Source organism: Mauremys mutica, chromosome 4 (genome assembly GCF_020497125.1).
Source record: "Mauremys mutica isolate MM-2020 ecotype Southern chromosome 4, ASM2049712v1, whole genome shotgun sequence".
Taxonomy (NCBI): Eukaryota; Metazoa; Chordata; order Testudines; family Geoemydidae; genus Mauremys; species Mauremys mutica.
In genome coordinates, this window is record NC_059075.1 from 18,572,326 (window position 1) to 18,593,682 (window position 21,357).

General features: G+C 47.1%; 1 protein-coding gene across 2 annotated transcripts in view; it reads right to left on the reverse strand.

Annotated features, from left to right (window-relative positions):
- The window catches only part of INF2 (inverted formin 2), a 72,692-nt gene that overhangs the window by 10,184 nt on the left and 41,151 nt on the right, over positions 1-21,357 (reverse strand). For both annotated transcript variants that reach the window (XM_045015442.1, XM_045015441.1), the window contains exons 5-20: positions 20,978-21,011; positions 17,835-17,976; positions 17,556-17,697; positions 15,694-16,698; positions 13,170-13,315; positions 13,020-13,081; positions 11,553-11,655; positions 11,378-11,463; positions 10,126-10,226; positions 6,694-6,764; positions 6,429-6,536; positions 4,661-4,731; positions 3,251-3,371; positions 2,696-2,860; positions 1,414-1,516; positions 419-580 (exon numbers count right to left, since the gene is read on the reverse strand). In XM_045015442.1, the coding sequence (XP_044871377.1) occupies positions 419-580; positions 1,414-1,516; positions 2,696-2,860; positions 3,251-3,371; positions 4,661-4,731; positions 6,429-6,536; positions 6,694-6,764; positions 10,126-10,226; positions 11,378-11,463; positions 11,553-11,655; positions 13,020-13,081; positions 13,170-13,315; positions 15,694-16,698; positions 17,556-17,697; positions 17,835-17,976; positions 20,978-21,011 (2,622 nt within the window). The remainder of the gene's footprint in view (positions 1-418; positions 581-1,413; positions 1,517-2,695; positions 2,861-3,250; positions 3,372-4,660; positions 4,732-6,428; positions 6,537-6,693; positions 6,765-10,125; positions 10,227-11,377; positions 11,464-11,552; positions 11,656-13,019; positions 13,082-13,169; positions 13,316-15,693; positions 16,699-17,555; positions 17,698-17,834; positions 17,977-20,977; positions 21,012-21,357) is intronic.

The window sequence follows — 21,357 nt, forward strand, 5'->3', positions numbered from 1 at the left end:
CTCTCGGGTAACATTTCCGGAAGTGCCCAAGTCCCTTGGAAAATGGGACTTAGTCACTCGCACACTTTTTTGAAAATGATCCCCCTTGTCTATTGATCAAATGCAACAATTCAAAGAAGAGAAGTTCCTGTGTATGTGTAACGCTGACAGACTCCGGTATTTGGCAGATGGGATCGAACCTGGGGCATCTGGAGCTTAGTACATGAGCCTCTACTGCATGAGCTAAAAGCCAGCTGACTGTTAGCTAAGGCTGTAGAGCAGACTCATTTTATCTCTCTTTAAGTGGTCTTGGTGCCACTAGACGGGACATAACACCACACCCAGAAGGTGTGTGGGTTACATATGTATTTGTTTTGCTACAATATTTGCAGCAGGCTGGAGGTTAATGGTTGCAGGTATGGTAGGTCTTTGGTCTTACCAGGTTCTCTCTCCTTCAGCGTTTTGGTAGGTGAGGCTTTAGGAGCAGCGTTTGGCTCACTCTTGTTCTTAGCTGTTTTCCGCAACTGGAAACCTTTTCTTATGTCGGCCAGCAGGGCATCAATAACGCACACCTCCTCCTGCTTCACGGCCCCTTTCTTAACTAGTGTTTAAACAAAAATGGAGAAATGGCTAACGTCGCACTCCTGGGGCATGGACAGTGATAGTCGAAAGCGGTGGGATTACCACCCAGGGTATAGGCTGGGGAGAGAGGGCCTAATTTTCCATTGCTCTGCCCCTTGCGTAATCACCCGTTCCAGTGCAAAGTGGGTGTCAAACACTGCCACTCTGATCTTGCACCATTGTACACCCACTGAACCAGTGTAAATGACTATGGACGGTGAAGGGCAGCGAAGAACCTGGCCCAGAGCCCTGGCCAACCAGGGTCGGCACCTCTAGTATTCTCTCCCCTTTGCCCTATGCCAAAGTACACCTGTGGCACCCTGCAGGCCAAGGCCTTTACATGGCTCCTGTTCTGTATCTTGAATTTTATTGAAGGTGAGGGAGGGCTAATCTTGTTTCTCCCCTTTGCTGCTGTCTGCTGCATGGTGGTAAGGGGCCTCTTTATGGCACCCAAAAGCCTTCAGCCATCGAACACTCAGAAATCTACACTGAATGATTATTATTGGAACATTAAGGCAGGAAGAGTTGGGAGCTTCTATCAGTCCTCACCTGGCTGACTATGGATCGTATGCAGTTTGGTTGTAGCCGTGTTGGTCCCAGGACATTAGCGAGACAAGAGGGAGGTGAGGTAATAGCTTTTATTGGACCAACGTCTGGTCCAATAAACTTCTCCATCCAGACCTGAAGAAGAGCTCTGTGTAAGCTCAAAAGCTCGTCTCTCTCCCCAACAGAAGTTGGTCCAATAAAAGATATTACAATCCACAGAGAGACAAGGTGAGTGAGGTATGTACAGAAACCCTTTCAAATACTCACTGATCTTCCCGTTGTCTCCCTTTTGTCTCTTAGCCTCTTCCACTTCCAACTGTTTCTTCCTTTTTTCTGCCTTTGCAGCTTGTTCCTTCCGGTCTTTGTTTTCCTGGAGCCAGAGAAGAGTCACAGGGGATGTTTGGTTAAATATCTGGTAGCAAAGCCACCTAAAGGGAAGATGGTTCAGTCTATTCACAGCTTGTTGCAAAACAAGGGGGAAATTCTGGCTCCTCCCTCCCAGAGAGCTCCAACAGGCAGCTGGGAGCTGTGTGCTCCCCCATTGAGGGGGTGAAAGGGAGTGAGTGTGCTTGGCCGGGGCTCCATACCCATCCCACAGTGTGGCATGGGGATGGGCAGCAACTGGGTCCATTGTCCAGACTCCCCATATACAGGGGATGGACAGCAGGGTGAGGAATCTCCCCACACTGGCTGCAATGGACTCTGAAACACTTCCCCAGCTGCTACAAAACCCTCTTTGTGCCAAACCTGGTTGCTTGGGCTGCACTCAGCAATTGGTTTCTGACCCACTATAAATCCACAACTTTTCTATAAACTTATCCTGGAAGAGAAAGTGTCCTGGGTCTATCACTCAAACTCTGGGTTAATGTCAACCTCTGGCCTAGCAGCTCCAGATTGGTAGTGCAAAGCTCACTGAGCTCCATCCTCACTCGGCAAAGGGGTTCCTTCATCAGTGCACATTGCAATCTGAAAGCTCCCTACAGATCTCAGTCAAATCCCCAAGCTGGCTGTTTCAGTACCACACTCAGAATCCAGTAATGTCAGTGGCAAAAATCCCATGGACTTTAGCAGGGGAAGGCCCTAGCTCAGGAATCTGACCCTCAGGTTCATATCCTCCAATGTGATCAGATGGTGCAAAGTGGATAGATTCCAGCTAGAGCTGGCCAGTGGTGAACACTTCTTGCAGTCCTGCCCGCCTGGCTTGGGGACATGCTGAGAGATGGATGGAATAGGGCAAGGAGCATGGTGGGGTTGGCTGAGGGTATGGCGGAGCAGAGCTTTGTTATGCCAATTCTCCATTGGTATATGGTCCATCAGGGACCTTATGCCTGTGGAGAAGTTAGAGCAGCCACTTGGTTGCTCTAATTAAAGTCAGGGCTGGGCCAATGCTGAATCAGAGGGTCATAATGAGCTCCTTGATGGCTCTGCCCTCACCCCCTGCACCAAATGGAGCTCAGATGTAAGGGAAAACCAGGTCCTATATACTATCTGAACTAATGCATGTGTTCCAGCACCTGGATCCTACTACATAATATTCACAAATGCAAACCTTTAGTGCTCTAATGAAGAGATCCCTGAAGGTTTTCATGGTGCTAAATATATCTTCTAATGACAACTTGTTTGCATCTTCACAGAGATAATTTGCAAGTTCCCCCTTCTTCCTTTCAATGATTTCAAACTCCTCCTCCAACTTCTTTGATGCATTTATGCTGTCCTGAAATGCATTTAGGCCAAGTTACAAAGCACTGTGCAAGACATTGCAAGGAAAGATTAATGGAAAAAAATAGTTAGAATGACAATGTAACAAGAGTTCAGTTCCAAGGCCCAGATCCTTGGCTGTGGCCCAGGAGCTCCTGGGGCAGTTAGGAGAAGAGGTGCAAAGATGGCTTGGGTTCTCCCTTATCCCTGCTCTCTGCCTTGTTTAGTCAGTACCTGCTGGTCATGGCAAATGAACACAAAAGGGTTGTGTGGCATCCACATTCATTTTCAAATATGAGAGGCGATGAGGGGACAAATGTTTCCACTCTTCACTCCTCCCTGAACATGCTGCCTTTGCAGAGTCTTGGCTCGCCTCTCCTCAAGTGAGGGCACTCCTTTCACTGACCTGGATGGGCGTCTCGTACTGGGCTTTCACGTCGTCTTTCGAGGACAAAACCTTTCGTTCAAGTTCCAGCAGCTTCTTTAAATTGGAACTGGATTCCGCGCGTATGATTTCAAGGTTAATTCTGAAAATGAACACAAAGCCGCAGGAAATTAAAAACAGTTCCCTTCTTGGAGGGCTGGGCTAGCTAGAAGAGAGGAAAAACCGCAATGATTTCCCACTCTCCTCCCCCTTTTCTGTTTCCCAGTGACTCTATGGTATTAAGCACAGAACTATGCCTGTGTAATCCGAGGTAGCACCACAAGGCAACACGGCCTAGTGGTTAGGGCACTGGACTGCATTGGGAGACATGAGTTCCATTCTTAGCTCTGCCACTGATCTGCTGTGCCTGGGACAAATCACTTCACTTATCTCACTGCCTCTGTCTGACTGGCCCATCAATCGCCTAGCACGAGGGGGCCCTGCTCTCAGTTGAGGCCGTTAGGTACTACTGTGATGCAAATAATTCGTGAATTTAGAGTGGGCGTTTCAAAGTGCCTCAGTGACTTAGGAGCACAACTCCATTCACTTTCAATGGTGTTTGTGTTTCAATGGGGCTGTGCTCCTAAGTCACTTAAACACATTAGGATGGGCTTTTCAAATCCCCCGATGGTACAAAGCATCACCAGCTAGAATGGATCATGCTAATATTTGCTCACAATTATCTGGCTGTGCAAATTCTCAGGGGACATTTGTCCACATGTATCTTGTTGGGCTTAATGTTTTGTTCTCAAGAGCAAAACGGTCACTAGTGTAAGAGAGATGAAAAATCCAAACAGTCCCCCCAAAACCTTCAAGCAACAACACAAACACCTGTGTTAACAAGCCAGCTCTTTGCCAGCCCCATGAGGAGAACATCCCCCAGCAGCACTTATGAAGAGAAGGCCAGGTCTAACTGGAATCTTGTGTATTATACATTTGGAAATGGTATATACTGACTTTAATTGTTTGGCTTCACTAACACATTAGAGAGACTAATCTACACATTCAGGGCTCTTCTGAAGCTGCTAGGCTATTGTCCCTGAATAGAGCAGTGACAGGTACTTCAGCACTGCTTATAGGTAGCTAGGATTAAAAGGATAGAGCCTCCTTGAACTCCATACCATTTCTGTGAATGCCTGCAAAGCAGAATTAATTGAATGCAGCACAATTTCTGACCCTACTTACTGGCTTGCTTATTGCTGAACCGTGCATATAGCCAATTTGCATTTTAAAATGGCTCCAGAATTTGCAAAAGGAAATCCTTTGGTTAAAACTAGTTGAGTCTCTATCTGGTTAATGAATGGATTATAAGAACAGCCACTTATGTCTTAATTTCTTGAATCTGAGTGGTTCTCCTTTTTTTAATTTAAAGTAACAGGTTCTCAATCCTACCCGGCTGCCTTTGAGACATATTCAAGGTCCTTGGGAAGCTGCAGGAGATCTGTGTGACTTTTCTCTACTTCCTGAAACAGAAACGTTTGTTATTTTTGTATTTATTTTTCGTACGCAGTGGGTGCACGGTGCGGGGGGCGGGGGTTGGAGGGGAAGGGTTACAAACAGAGGGAATGACTGGTGTACGCAATGTTTACTTCCCACCCCTCTCCCCGCTGTTTGTTTAGCAGGATTCAGAAGGGGACCGGCTGCTTCTATGGTTGCAAAGACTATCCAGAATTATAAGAGTACGAATTAAGAAAAAATATACAAGAGTATTGAAAGGGCTATGAACCCTCATGCCGGAGAGCAATCTCTAACTGATGGGTTAGAGAACTTTCCCAGTAGATAGATTATCTCAGAATCTCCTACTGCGGGGTTTCTTTTACCTTCCTCTGCAGTGCAGGGTCCAGGCTGCTGCTGGAGGCAGGATATTGGACTAAAAGGACCATTAGTCTGATCCAGCCTGGCAATTCTTATGGGCCTGTGTATGCGTTAAGAATATCTGTGTCCTAGTTTATCTGCCTGCCTGCCTATCTACTTACTTATACAACCATCTTTGCCACAGTGTCCAAGCACCTCAGCTTAACAATTTGGAGTCAGCTAATTTTTTTTTGGTGCCACGGTAAAAGTGAGACCCCAAAAAAGGGTTTGAATGCACAGGATTGGCAAGGGAAGAGCTAATGAACAGGGCAATAAGACTGGCATCACTGGCAGAGGAGAGGGAAAAGTGGTAAGCTCTGGGTGGCAGGGACTGGTTTTTTTGGTTCTTTGTACAGCACCTAGCATAATGGGTCCATGACTAGGTGTCCTAGCCACTATGGTAATACAAAAAAATAAATATAAGGGGTGCTAAGCAGCAGTGAGAAAGTTATGAAAGATCTTGAAGCTTGGGCAAGAAGCCTGAATGTGATCTGGTAGAGAAGGGAGAGCCAGTGGAGCACGACAACACTGGAGGTGACTTCACTGGAGCTACAGGCCAGGAATATGTTCCTGGCAGCTGCATTTTGTATGGGTTGGAGTGGGGTGAGATGGGCGTCAAAGAAGCAAGAGAGGAGTAACTTACAAAAATCAAGGTGGAAGATGATTAGGACTTGGATGAGATTCTTTGCTTTCTCAACTCTTTGTTTAGAATTCTTTTAAAGCTAGGTAGCAAGCATATCAAGCAATCTCTCCAGTACTATGCAAATATAACACCAACAGACCTCGGTTGTCAGTAGGCGGGATCAAACCTGGGATCTCTGGAGCTAAATGCATGAGCTTCTACTGCATGAGCTAAAAGCCATATGGCTCTTAGCTAAGCTGTAGAGCAGACTCATTAACCTCTCTCTAAGTCAGAGGTTCTCAAACTGGGGGTCAGGACCCCTCAGGGGGTTACGAGGTTATTACATGGGGGCTCGTGAGCTGTTAACCTCCACCCCAAACCCCGCTTTGCCTCCAGCATTTATAATGGTGTTAAATATATTAAAAAGTGTTTTTAATTTATTGGGGGGGGGTCACACTCAGAGGCTTGCTGTGTGAAAGGGGTCACCAGTACAAACGTTTGAGAACCACTGCTCTAAGTGGTCTCGGTGCCACTAGATGGGACAGAGCACCACACCCAGGAGGTGTGTGGGTTACACAAACAAGTGAGGAGCATATGAACACAAGCACATAACATCAACCAAAGGTATGGCTGGAAAAATAGTTCATGTCCAACCAAAATTCCCAAAGGAAATTGCAGTAGTACCTCCAGAATATGGTGGAGCAGAGTAATACGGGTTTGGTTTGCTTTGGTTTCAGTTAGTTTGAGTAAAGTGCTAATTTTAAAGCCATCGGCATCTCCAGTGTGACTTCCCTGAAAGACAGAAAGAAGAGGCAGGAATAACTCATGTCAAACTCAAACACTTACTCTGTATTTATAACCTATACATGCAAAGGAGAGAAAAAAAAGTTCTTTTCATCTATAGAATGTAGTGATCTCTTAAAAACAACAACAACAAAAGATTTCTTACATAGTTAAGAAAGTTTCCAACTTTGAGAATCAGTTGACAAAAAACTGGCAGGCGATGGGTCGTTAGAAGATCTGAAAAATAAAGGTATCCTTTACAGAAGGGTCAGCTTCAAAACTGAATGTTTCCCAAACTGGATCAGAATTTTCATTGTACCACGGCAGGATTTCCATACACTAGAACCTCCAAAGAACCTCAAACACCAGAGTTATGGACTACAAGCAAGACACCATGTGAAACTGGAAGTAACCAATCAGGCAGCAGCAGAGACACTTCTCCCCCCTCCCCAAAAAGCAATACAGGCACAATATAGCATTTGCATCTTAAAGGTAGGCACATCTGGGCTGCCTGTCCCCACCCCCACATGCGGGGCAGCCACTTACAGCTAAGAGGTGAAGACGCTGGGGCTGCCAGCCCAAGGCAGCCAGAGCCAGCAGAGTAGGAGGGAGCTCAGCCGCTGCCAGAGCTTGGCCTGGAGTGTCAGGTGCTGGATCTGGAGCCCGAACTGCGCTTTGTTACCAACATCTTAGAGTATGGCTCCACTTGCAAGTGTACAGCGCTGCCGCGGGAGTGCTCCCGCGGCAGCGCTTTGAAGTGTGAGTGTGGTCGCAGCACCAGCGCAGCAAAGCTCTCCCAGCGCTGCAGGTACTCCACCTCCCCGTGGGGATTCGCTTACAGCGCTGGGAGCCGCGCTCCCAGCACTGGGGCACTGTTTACACTGGCGCTTTACAGCGCTGTAACTTGCTGCGCTCAGGGCAGGGCCGCCCAGAGGGGGGGGCAAAGGGGGCAATTTGCCCCGGGCCCCGGGCTCTGCAGGGGCCCCCAAGAGAACAGCGGAGGCTCCCGCCTCCGCCCCTCTCCTGGAGCCTCAGCGCTTGATGTCTCCGGCGGAGCCCCTGAGCCCCGCCCTGCTCAGAGCCGCGTGGTGAGGGGGCGGGGCTGGGAGCTCCGCTCCCTCCGCTCGGCGTGGAGCTCCCAGCCCCGCCCCCTCCCCACGCGGCTCTGAGCGGGACGGAGCTCAGGCCCCGCCGGCCACACGCTGCGGCTGTTCCGGCGAGGCGCTGAGACTCCGGGTGAGGAGGGAGCCGGAGGTAAGAGGCTGGGGCCGGGGCCGGGGGGAAGCGGGACCCACCGCTGAAGCGCAGCCCGGTCTTCGGTGGCGGGGGGCCCTTCCGTTCCGGGACCCGCCGCCACCGAAGTGCCCCGAAGACCCGCGGCGGGGACCCCCCCCCGCCGCACTTTGGCGGCGGGTCCCGCTTCGGCGGTAATTCGGCGGCGGGTCCCGGAACGGAAGGGCCCCCCCGCCGCCGAAGACCCCGGGCCCCCGGAATCCTCTGGGCGGCCCTGGCTCAGGGGAGTGTTTTTTCACACCCCTGAGCGAGAAAGTTGCAGCGCTGTAAAGCGCCAGTGTAGCCCAGGCCTTAGAGTTACAGACCTCCATTCCCGAGGTGTCCATAATTCTCAGGTTCTACTGTATTTGTAACCCAAACGCTGCTGCATGCCGTCTCATGTGGGAGAAGACTAACAGGAAACAGACTCTAATCAGACCTGTCTAGCTTCATTGTTGGGCTGAGTAAAACGTTTAGTTGATTTGTTGGACATTTTAAAGTTCTTTCATCTTTATTAGGAAAATATATAGAGACTGTTTCTCTCCATTTACACTAGTGTCAGACTGCTGTAACTCCACTGACTTGAATAGAATTACTCCAGATTTACATTGGTGTAAGTCAGAGAATCAGGCTCCAGCATTTTTATCTTAAAAAGCACTGAGGCCTGGATCCTGAAAGGCGTTTGGGCTCCTCACTTTCACTGAAATCAGTGGATGTTAGGAGCCTAAACAGCTTTGAGGATCTTGGACTTAGAGCCTGCCCCAGTGCACAGTGAAACCAGTTTTGACCAGTCCTTGCAATTATATCCTAGCCAGTGTATCTCTACCTGCTAGTCCTATTGTTCTCCAGTGGCCGGGGTGACCAGGGAGCTGCTTATCAGGATGTGAAGGATACAACTTGTGTCCTCGCTTATCTCCCAACAGTAAGTGCTGTAGCACCAACAGGAGGGGCGCTGGAGGCAGCATCAGGAACATCCAGAGGCAGGCTGCATGGTCGAAGCCTTTCTGAGCATTTCCCACAAACCCCAGCACCCCCTTGTAATTCCAGCTGGTCAAAACTGTGGCACAGCATGATGGAATCAGACTTTCTGAGTACATTGCTCTTGACAGCGGAGATGGAACATGATTCCAAGTCCATTGAAGGCAATGGGAGTTTTTCTCCTGACTTCAGTGGGCTTTGGATCAGGCCAACAGAAAATAATTTATACTCTGTATTTTTTCCTGTGGCCAAAAAATAAAATCTGCAAGTACAAATTCAAACCCTGGAAAGTGCCCTAGAAGTGGGGCTAGTGACTTTATTTACACTAGGGGGAGATCTTGAATAAGAATCATTCAAAACATTTTATTCCTTCCTTCCTCCCCTGCTGCTTTTTCCAGAAGCATTTCCCATTCTGTTCTTTTCATATCAGCCCTGCGCTCCTTAAACAACTTCACACACTCCAAAACAGGAAGCATAACTTATGGTGAGGGCTACCACATGATCTACCAAGGTATATCTACGATGGCCTACAATGCTGCTGTATCCGAGTACTTTCTATTTAGAAAAGCAAACATAACAAACTTTCTGGTCCTGTTTAGTCTGTAGTACAAAGAGTTTTGATTAGTTTATAGGGGGATTTGGGAGTGTGATTTTTTTGTGGGGTGAGGCAGGATTGTGTGTGAGGAATTTATTGAGGGAAAGCTCAGTTGAATGAATTTGTTTAGCATTAACGTCTAAACGTGGTCATTCTTAACTCCTGCAAGAGTGAGTTCTGTAATCTAAAACCTGCTTCTATGAAAGCTGTGTCACTTGCACCAACAAACCTCTGACTGGTTGACAAAGTCATTCTTCAAGTGGACTGTATCCTGGGGGTCATAGAGGGTGAAGTGTCCTCTCTCTGGTACCCAGTGCCAGCTCCATGGCAGGGCTTTGAACATCAGGAAAGACAGCTTGAACTACACTCTGTGCTCATTGGTGAGCCAGGGCAGAGAGTGGAGAAGTAGAATGATGCGTTTATAGTAGCCAATGGTGTTAAGCGGACAGGCTGCTGAGCTTTGTACCTGTTGGAGGTTTTTCAAGGCTCGTGGCTCTATTCCTAGTTATGAGTTGCAATAATTTAAACTTGGTGGCCATGAATGCATGGGCCATCCTGGCCAGGTCTGTGTGTGATAGGATGGGGGTGCAATCTTCTGGCTAGTTGCAGATTTGCATATGTATGAGATGGAGACAACAAAAGGCCACTTCTTCCTTAAATTCTTGAGTAAGGTAGATATACTACCATAAGCTGAAATGAGGCCTCACATGGCTCTGAACACTACACACTGAGGGGTGACGCTGTCCCAGTTACCTTCACAGGCTTTCCTGATCGCTTCTGCTTTTGGCTGTAGCATATCTAGCATGACGGTGGTCTCTTCACATGACAGCATACACTCAATCCGCAGCTGGTAGCTAAGAGAGGGAGCCGGCACAAATATACAGTTACGCTTAACAGATTCCTGACCCTGCCAGCAGAGTCTCCCCCTTCCCATTCCCCAAACCATCACACTGTAACCTCTGCCAAAAACCACATCCAGGCTTGTGACCAGCTACCACGTCTGCATCACATTGATACTGCACAGCTCTGTCTGTGGCTTGTGGAGATTCTTTCTCAATGGCAGGCCATAACTGGCAGAACGGAGATGGTGGCTCCTGCTGTAGAGGACACACTGATCTCAGTGGAGAGGGAGGACGGCCACGTGGCTATTGGGAGATCTGGATTCTATTCCTGACATGCCAAAAGCCTTCCTGTGTGACTTTGGGCAAGTTACTTAACCAGCGGGCGCAGGGCCTATGCCAGCTTCTCCCATCTCAGTGGGGGAGATTGTGCTGGAGCAGTCACATTCTACAGGGCCACAGACATCCCCCTCAGCCTGAAAAAGAGGCGGCACTAACTGTGGAAGGGTATGTCCATCACATTCTCTCATCACCATGTGCTGGCAGGGATTCCGATTGCCTTACGACTCTTTCCTCTGGCAGCAAACCCAGCAGAAGGGCATCTATTCCTTCCTTCAATACAGCAGTCTTACTAAGTTCAGTAAATGGCCAGGTTGGCCCAGCGATGTATAACTTACATTTAACTGTACTGGTGTGTCTGCTCCTCTCTGACACAGAGACTACTTCCCTACCTTACACAGGTGAGGATGATTAATATTTATAAAGCACTTTGAGAGTCTCTGATGGAAGAGGCATGTGAAATGCAAATAAATATACAAGTGCAATATTATAATATGACCACAAACAAAACAAACAAACAAAACAACTATGGAGTACACTAAAAGCATTTTAAGAAAGGCTTAGTTTTAAAGCAACAAATCCATTAAAAGAAAGATTTTTTTTTAAGAAGGCCTTTCTCTAGTGTTATCATAATAAAAGAGAGAGACTCTTTAAAGCTGACTTTCCCTAATTGCAGCAAACATCTCGGTATTCAGAATGTTTTGCAGAGTAATGCTCTAATTTAGAGTACTTTCAGTATCCTTTTAAATGACACAGAGAAGCTTGTTGTTATGGAAAACAATATGCAAGCAAAAGATCAGTATGAAGTCGCTAATGATCTGTCTTACCTGGGAACCCTGAGGAGGAGAAGATAAAATTGATCTGTACTTGCTAACTTGGCTTTTTCTTCCTTGAAGGCTTTCAGGTTTTCTATCTAACAAAAAAACACAAGAGTCAAGACCCCAGAATTGCATCATATCTACAGCCTTTGTGAATTGAATTAAAAGAATCTTTCCATCTAACCTCATGCTTTTCGGGTAGCAGCTTCAGTAACTGCTTCAGAACCTCCACATCAAACTTGGTCCTGTCCCCTTTTTGAATCATGTCAACTACCTCTTCATTTGAGCTGCAGAGAACAGGCACGTAATTAGAAGCAGCAACAGAACAACAACACTGGCCAGCTCCCTATGACCATATGCCATTGATTATGCCTTACAAACACTAGTGAGTGGTGCATAATTAGGCCTTACTGACAGGAAGGCTGTTCCATGGATTAGCGCAGTAGCCTGGCACTCAGAATTATAAAAAGGGCAGCATGCTGATTTTAGATGAGGCACACTCATCCACTCTCGAGGCACCATTAGAGAAAGGGATATGGCCATTCTTCCCATCCGGTACTGATCACCCTGGGAGGCATCATTCCACCTTAGCCTGTGAGTATTAGTGCAGTGCGTGGTTATACTTTGCTTTAACCAACCAGTTTATTTTAACAAGTTTTAAATGTTATCACTCGTGTCATTCACAGGCCTCCACTGAATTACACTATCTACAACTGCCCTGAAGGCTCAAACCTTACAGAATTCAGTTTGGTTTTATTTATTATCTTTACACTACTAATTGGGAACACAAAAACCAAAGGTTACACATCAGATACCTGTTTATATCTTTAGGCACCTAAAAATCTGGCCCTTTGTCTCGCTGTGCCTCAGTTTCCCTCTGTAAAATGGGGTATAAATAGCACTGTCCTTCCCTGCTGGGGTGTTGTGAAGATAAATACATTTAAAAAAAATTAAATTTAAAAATTTCTCTTCAGTGGATAGCTATAATAAACTGAACATAAAAGGGACTGATAACGTAGGAGTAAGTGGACACTGTCTCAAGGAAAATTATTATTTTCCCCTCTTGTGTTTACCTTCCATTACGTTTACCACCGTGGAACATAAGCGAGATGCTTTAAAATCAGTAACTGTGGACATGAATAGAGATATGTAATGTTGTAACCTAGACAAATTATAAATAGATGGGATTGAACTAGCTGTCTTCCTTGTTTGTATTTAGGCATGTCATGTTATAGTCACTCCTTCGATGGTCATTCACTCGCTCTATGTCTTAGCATCCAGAATGTGTTTGAACTGTGGAAAATATACTGCCCTGTGTCATCCTTTCATTTTAAATCTCAAATACAATCTTTATTGTACTGTCTCTCACTACAAACGTTTAGGGTGTAATCCTGCAAATAATTCAAACAGTGAATAGTCCCACTGAACTCTGCTGCTGTGAATAAAATTACTCATTTGTAATTATTTGTATGGCCAGGCCCTGGATGTCCTAGGAAGAAGGATGGTCAAGTGGCTAAGGGATTAACCGTGGTCTTGGGAGTCATATGGATTTTTCAGCCCCTCACAGAACTGTCTGCTACACAGGCCATGCTAATTTCACTTGCCAAACTGTTGCTTTATTCAACAACCGTGAAACCAGTTCATAGCTTACCATTTAAATTGCTTCAAAAATATGTTCAGATTGAGACTCTTCTTGGAGTCTAAGAACGTGATCTGTTTAAGAAATAATAATTTTTGTTAGATGAGCCATGTGCAGTGGCCTTTCACTGTAATCTTCAGATGATGAGAAATAGCCCATTACCTCCTTTGGTTCCACTTTCACTGGGGTAGCCGCTTTCTCTTTGGGCTTTGTTTGCGGAAAACAAAAAAGCTGCTCAATGCTCATGTAATCAGGCTCTATAGTTTCATCGCTGCCGCTGCTCACTGATGCCCACATGGAGCGACTTTCTGAAAGAGATGAGGTACTAAGAACGCTTCAGAGGCATCTGAAAACGCACCACATCAAGAGAATGCTCCTTACTACTAGTGTTGTCAACCCTCCAGGATTGTCCTGGAGTCTCCAGGAATTAAAGATTAACCGTTAATTAAAGATTAGATCATGGGATGAAACCCCCAGGAATCTGTCCAACCGAAATTGGCAACCCTACTTACTAAAAGGGAAACCCTGAGAAAGATGAATGCAATAAATAAGAAAAGAGGCAGATTAGCCCTGGACCTGTGCTAATTATTTAAGAGTGGCAGCTCCCACAGGATCCCGAAGGTTTGAAGGTGGATTAAACCAGGAAATCTACAGTAGCTAGCAATTTAGCCGAGCTGAAGGCAGCAGCCGAGCTAAATGGGATTTACTAACTTCTGTTTGCTTTAGCTGATTGGCTACATATTGCAAAGTCACAGGTGTGGCATGGGACGCGGAGCGCCGGTTAGGTTATCATCTCTGCCTAGACTACGTAAGGGCTCCTGAAGGTCAGTAACACCACCAGACTCATTAGGAACCCTCTAAATACCTCTTGGGCCCCCCACTATCTACCCACAGTGTTAGTTATACTAGAGAGAATTCTGCTAACTGCCGGAAGGGGAAGCTTCATCTGTTTGGGGCTAAATTGTGACTTTACACCAAAGCACCGTGATGAGGGGAAGATGCCTTCAGGAGCTACCAGGCATGGCAGGGCAGCATGGGGGGAGGGATAGCTCAGTGGTTTGAGCATTGGCCTGCTAAACCCAGGGTTGTGAGTTCAATCCTTGAGGAGGCCACTTAGGGATCCAGGGCAAAAATTGGTCCTGCTAGTGAAGGCAGGGGGCTGGACTCAATGACCTTTCAAGGTCCCTTCCAGTTCTAGGAGATTGGTATATCTCCAATTATTACCTTTAGCCGCAGCTGTGTTCCTTAAAGGATACAGATGGTGTTCTGCTGCGCAGCTGGCTGGGTTAGTGTGATTGTGGGTGGGCAGGGGAGGAAGGCATGGTTCTGCGGCTAGCACCCAGCCCATCTCCTCGCACGCAGGCACAGACACCAGCCACAGTCTGGCCATTTTGCTTCTCTAGTCTCATCTTCTGGCTATGATCTCAATGAATTACTAAACGTGCAGCAATAGACACTGCGAGGTAACTAGTTCTGAAGCTTGGACCATAGGTGCTGGAACTAGGGGTGCTGCAGCACCCCCTGGCTTGAAGTGGCTTCCATCATATACAGGGTTTACAGTTTGGTTCAATGGCTCTCAGCACTCCTGGACTGGAGCCAAAACCCAATGAAGCCGATGGGAAGACTCAGTGCTAGGGCACCTCAGGCTGTTTGGGAGAGGGGAGCGGAAGGGAGATATAAGGAAAACACTATTTGCCCAGCTGCTAACCCAACAAAATCCAGTGGAAATGTCACAGTAAAACCTGCCCCCCGCCAAAGGGTCCCCTGGGTAAGCACCAGCGCTGTATATTGCTAACGCTTATATATGCGTGGGAAAGGGTTCTGGGAAGGGTTGAAGGTGTGAGTGTGGAATGAAAGATTCCTTTGCAGGTTGCAAGAGGCTGAAGAGGGAGGAAGGGGGAAAGGAACAGGTTAACTCGACGATTCAGCTAGTCTCGAAGATAAGGAACGAAACTGCCGCTCAAGCCCAATACACCTAAACAAGCTTCCTGCTACCAAACAGCCAAAAGCTTGTGGGAAAGGAGAGCAGGACCAGACAGACCTGAAGGGGGTTGCAAAACGAGAAAGATTGCAAAGGCCAGTGAGTGGAAGAACAACAGTCTCATGACCCTGAAGCTGGTGTGTTTTGGGAAACCTAAGGGAGCTGCAGAAGGCCGTTTTGGACTGGAACAGAGAGCATGGGAGACGAGGATCCCTGGACAAAAACGCCCCCGGAAGAACCCAGGGATTAAAACCCTCTCGAGAGCTGAAGCAAGTCGGAGATCAACAGTGGACCCTAGACGGCCTGTGCACAGGACAGAACTCTCGTGTACCCTTCCCCCTCTTCTTATGTTACACCCAGGCTTGGCCAGCCTTGTGTTGTCTGTGTGTGTGAGTATGAAAGTGGGTTAGGGCTTGGGCACTAACGCTTTCATCCTTCCGCTGAGTGACGTGGGGCGTACCCAGCACTCACTGCTGTTATTTGATTAATAAATCTTTAAAACTAGTCACTTGGTGTGCTCCTTCATCTCCTCCCCTGAAGATCCTGCGGCCTCAGCCTGATCGCCTGAAGCCCCAGGCAGATTGGTAACATAAATCTGTCACAGAAATAGATGGCATAGGACACACTGGAGGCAGCTATGTGTATGTGCGTCTCTCTACAGGAGCTACAAAAACAATGACTGAGTGCAGCATTACACACACGTACCTCGCACCACATTGGAGGGCAGCTTCTGCCAGTTGAGTTTCTTCATTCTCAGGGTCGGAGTCTTCACCTTCTTGGGGAAAGGTCTGGCGTAGCCCAAAGCATAGTCAATGTGGGCAACCACTACTTCCTCCACATTGCCTTCTGGAGCGGGAGGGGCTGGCATGCCCTCGAGGCCGGGCAGTGGGGGAGGAGGTGGAGGCATGCCTCCCAGGCCGGGCAGTGGGGGAGGAGGCGGAGGCATGCCTCCCAGGCCGGGCAGTGGGGGAGGAGGTGGAGGCATGCCTCCCAGGCCGAGCAGTGGGGGAGGAGGAGGAGGCATGCCGGGCAGTGGTGGGGGGGGAGGAGGAGCTGGCACAGCTGCCATGCCAGGCAGTGGTGGTGGGGGAGGAGGGGCTGACACAGCTGCCATGCCGGGCAGTGGTGGTGGGGGAGGAGGGGCTGGCACAGCTGCCATGCCGGGCAGTGGTGGTGGGGGAGGAGGAGCTGACACAGCTGCCATGCCGGGCAGTGGTGGTGGGGGAGGAGGGGCTGACACAGCTGCCATGCCGGGCAGTGGTGGTGGGGGAGGAGGGGCTGGCACAGCTGCCATGCCGGGCAGTGGTGGTGGGGGAGGAGGGGCTGACACAGCTGCCATGCCGGGCAGTGGTGGTGGGGGAGGAGGGGCTGGCACAGCTGCCATGCCGGGCAGTGGTGGGGGAGGAGGAGGAGGAGCAGCACTAGGCGGGGATATGCACTGCCCTGGTGAAGTGGAGCAGGCTGCTAGCTGGGAGGGTGAGACATTCTCTGTGGCTCCTGGTTGCCCCGGTGAAGGTGCTGCTGTCGCTGGAGGGAAGGCTCTCGTAGTAGAGCTCTGAGCTGCACTCAGGGACTCCCCGAAATCTGTGTCGGTCTGAGTGCTTTTGCTCACTCTCTCAGCTGATCGCTTTTGCTCTAAGTTTCGTTGGTTTGGGCACTTCTTTATGGATAACAGTCTCTCCAGGACTTCTTCAATGCTGTTCCCTTGGACTGTAAACCAAGGTGAGGGGAAAACAAATGTAAACTAAACGTTATCAAAGACTATCCAGATCCCCTTTGGAGCAATTGATCTGCAGCTATATGAGCATCCCACAGGTTTCGTCAATTATGTTACAGAAACCTCTGGAACTGATCTCTGCTGCAGCAAGCTTTTCCCACTGAGCTCACCGCAGGAGCTGGGCCTCGCATGTTAACAACATCTTTGTGTATGTAAATAGTGCTGCCCTGCCCAGCAATGAAGGCCAGATCCAATACCATCTGCAATCAACAGAAAGACTCCCATTGACTTCAACAGGTTTTGGATCAGAATAAACCCTGGGATTCCTTTGTAGAGACAAGGACTTAGTCGACACTACAACGTTTTGCCAGTGGAGCTACATCAGCTGGGAGTATGAAAAAAATCACACCCTCTAGCCGACATAGCTATGCCGGCCAAAAAACCTGGGGTAGATGCAACTGAGCCAACAGAAGAGAGCTTGTGTCAGCTAAGCTAAGGTAATGGCAGCTAAGGTAATGTCTCTCAGGGAGGTGGTGTGCCTACGTTGGCAGAACTCCTTCTGTTGACTTATGCCATATTTCCAGTAGGGGGCTCTGCTGCTGTAGCTATACTGATAAAGGCTCTGTAGTGTAAACAAGGCCAAGGAATGAAATCTTGATCCCGGTGACTTCAAAAGGGCCAGCATTTCACCCAAGGATTTCAGCACAGACTACATATTGATTTTTTTCCTTGGGTTCTGTTTAATTCTGAGTAGATGCAATAATGGAAGTAATTTATGTACATTTGATTTTGGGAAGTTGGGAAGGGTGTGGGGAGGCAAAGCCTGAAATAGCAGGCAAGTTGTTCTTACTGTCATTGGCAAGCAAAATGGCTCTGTTCGCTAAGATTTCCAAAGATTCCCACAACAACAGGTTGGAGTGATGAGAAGGTTCCAAATGCAAAAGGGTCTGGAGAATGGACAGCAGTTGGATGGCGACCGGAGAGCTGCTCACCTGAAATACAAGATAGTTTCCTATTAATTGCATTCTCTTCCTTTCAAACATCACTGCAGCACCCACTTCTGGTCTCCAGGGCTGGCTGCTGTCATTCCCACTGCAGAACAGTATCCCCAAAGTAGGTCCTTACTCACTTTATTGAAAAGACACGAAAAGACCTCTTGGTGATTGTTCATGTCAATCCCATCACATATCTTTAACAATTCCTCGTCGTCTTCGGCCTTGGACTCCTCAAATGTCTCACACTGGATAAACAGGTCCTCGTCCTCTATATCTCTACAATATCACAACACCCACTTTAATTGGAGAGCGTATAGCACCAGTTCCAGTTGAAACTTCTGTGTTGGTATCGCTTGTACTTCTTCACCCACCAGCCTGACTATTCATGGCTGAAATGATCCTTCCCTTAGTATCCCACCACGCTCTCCCCCGCTGCGGAGTACCTTCCTCTGCAAGTAACTCCCTGAAATCAACGGGACAGCTTTCAGAGCAAGGTGTTATTCAAGGGAGAGATGTGTGGCTGAACCTGACCCCGGATGTGTTTTGAAAGCAGGTAAAAGAAAAATCTGCTCAGAGTTTTGACAGGATCATGGCGTTTCCCTTTTTTAATTCTTCTCTCTTCACTTGACACTAGTTATTTATCCAGACAAAGGAGGATCATTCGAATAATTTATTTGCTGTTTCAATTGACGTTCCTTCCCTGATCAAAAAAGTTTTTTTTTTTATAATTGGAAATCATAATCTGCAGGACTCACAGAACAGGCACCCAGCCCTTGTTAGCTGATGGCAATGGAAACACCGCTTAGCTCTTAATTTTTAAAGGACTAGAGCAGACATCCCAACCGTGTGAATAACTGACATTTATTATGCATATATCTTAAAACTTGACATGGTTTCCTCATGGACTGTCCTTCCAAATGAACAATTTGTTCAGACAGGTACATCCAGCCACGTGTCTTAGCTGGATGTTTCTGGGCAGGGCTGGCTTTAGGCCAATTCCACCAATTCCCCCGAATCGGGCCCCGCACCCAGTAAGAATCTCTTCCCTGGCTAGAGGCACCTTTTGAATTTTTACTCATCTGGCGGTGCTCCGGGTCTTCGGCGGCACTTCGGCAGCAGGTCCTTCAGTGCCATCGAAGACCTGGAGCGAGTGAAGGATCTGCCGCCGAAGTGCCGCCAAAGACTCGGAGCACTGCCCAGTGAGTACAAGCCCCATGTGTGTGGTTTTTTTTGTTTTTTTTAATATAGTCATCCCTGCCGGTGCCCCGTCAAAACTGTTCGAATTGGGCCCCACACTTCCTAAAGCCGGCCCTGTTTCTGGGACAAGAATCAGCAATCAAATGGTAAAATGCCCTCAAACTGTTCAGTGACCAGAAGCTATTGATACTATAAGCTGAGCTGAGATACAGACTCAACAAGACAACAGCACATTGATCCACGGTGATCTGTTTGGATGAGTCTGCAAGCTCTTTGCAAAAACAATCTTGAAAACTGTCCCAGTTAAAGCTGTGATCAGTGTGGATGAGGCAAAACTTGTTTCGTTTAACGTCTCCCCTGATCCAAAATAAAAACCAAAAAAGCCAGGTAAGCGAGGCTTTAAGCCAGGGGTCTCAAACACAAAGTAAAACTATTTCTTTCCCCCCCCCCCATCCCCCCCAGTTCCTTACATCTCCTTGTCAATTGCTGGAAATGGGCCATTTTCATTACCCACTACAAACAGTTCTTTTTCTCTCCTGCTGATAATAGCTCACCTTAACTGATCACTCTCCTTATAGGGTGTATGGTAACACCCACTGTTTCATGTTCTCTGTGTACATATATATATCTTCCTACTGTATTTTCCACTGCATGCATCCAATGAAGTGAGCTGTAGCCCACGAAAGCTTATGCTCAAATAAATTTGTTAGTCTCTAAGGTGCCACAAGTACTCCTGTTCTTTTTGCAGCTAAAGACTAACACAGCTGCTACTCTGAAACCTGTAGTATTTATGGAAAACTTAGGCATAGTCTCCAGACCCCAGGGGTCCCCAAAGGCTGAAAACCACTGTTTTAAAGCACAACTGTGTTGATAAATTAGAAACAAGCCACAAAAGGGGAGTTGGAGTGTGTGTGTGGGAGAGGGAAATCTTTTAAAGGAAATCAGATTTTGGACCTGATCTTTTAATCTATCCTTTTGATTAACTATGGCTACGTCTACACTACCCGCCGTATCGGCGGGTAGCGATCGATTTTTCAGGGATCGATATATCGCGTCTCATCTAGACGCGATATATCGATCCCCGAACGCGCTTATATCGATTCCGGAACTCCACCGCCGCGAACGGCGGTGGCGGCGTCGATATGGAGAGCCCCGGAGATCGATCCCGCGCCGTGAGGATGGGTAAGTTATCGATATAAGATACTTCGACTTCAGCTATGTTATTCACGTAGCTGAAGTTGCGTATCTTATATCGATTTTTCCCCTTAGTGTAGACCAGCCCTGATGAGTGGCAACACAAATATATACCAAAGTCTGCCTACAGCAAGAATCCAATTGTCACATGGAAAACATTGATGCATCTGCCTCCCATCGCTTAGGGCTTACCCTGAAAGGTGCTGATCACTTTAGCTCCAGTCCAATAACAAACATCAGGCCTGATCCAAAGCCTGTTGAAGTCACTGGAAAGATTCACTTTGACATCAATGTGCTCTGTGGATCCGGCCCTTAAACACATTCTTAACTCTAAGCATGGAGTAGTTCCCTTGACTTCAACAGGACTACAATCATATGCTGAAAGTTAGGCATGTGCACAAATACTTCCAGGATCAGAACCCTACAACATGGAGATGGGCGCAAGCATCAGAATTTGGATCTGGATCTAGATTTCAAACACTCCAAAATTTTGGGTGCTTGGATCTTAGGTTTTGGTTTAGAAAAAGGAGCTATTTACAAAATGTAGATCTCGATTCAGATTCGGAACACTGCAAAAGTTTCGGGAGGGGGTGTGGTTCTTGGGTTTTGGTTCTGGCCCATGATTAACATAAAGGGAGAAAAAATGAGATATCACAGGAAAAAGTGCAGTGAAATGCAGTGGTTTTTATATTTCTAACCAGGAGAGAACTCAGAAAGGAAGCAGTGAAAAATATAGATAAGCCAAACATTTTTTAAAAAAGGAAATAAAATAAAAATAGACATTTGTATAAAGTGAAAGAATTGCTAAAATAAGCACTAAGTATTTTTATAGTTGTATCAAAATGAATCGCATTATAAAATAAAATTTAAAAGAAGAAAACCTTACCTTAGCTTATTTAAAATATCCAACAACTGAAGACCTGGCAGAGGAAAATAAAAAGTGTTGTCATTCGAATCTACTAAATGTTAAGCACTTCTGTGTGGAATTTGTATATGCATAAAACTTAACATTTCCCAGGTGCAAAGGATTAAATTGCTATTTAAAGTTGCATTTTTTTATTATTACCAAGGTGCCTTAATTCTCCTCTTGGAACCGCTAATCATTGTAAATTGCAAGGCTGTACAAAAAATTAATTAAAAAAAAATTAAGGCCCCCAGTTCTACAAAGACTTACGCACATGCTTAGTACTACTTACTACTGCAAGCAGTTTCATTGCCTTCGACAGAACTACTCAGAATGAGTAAAGTTAAGCATATGCATTAATG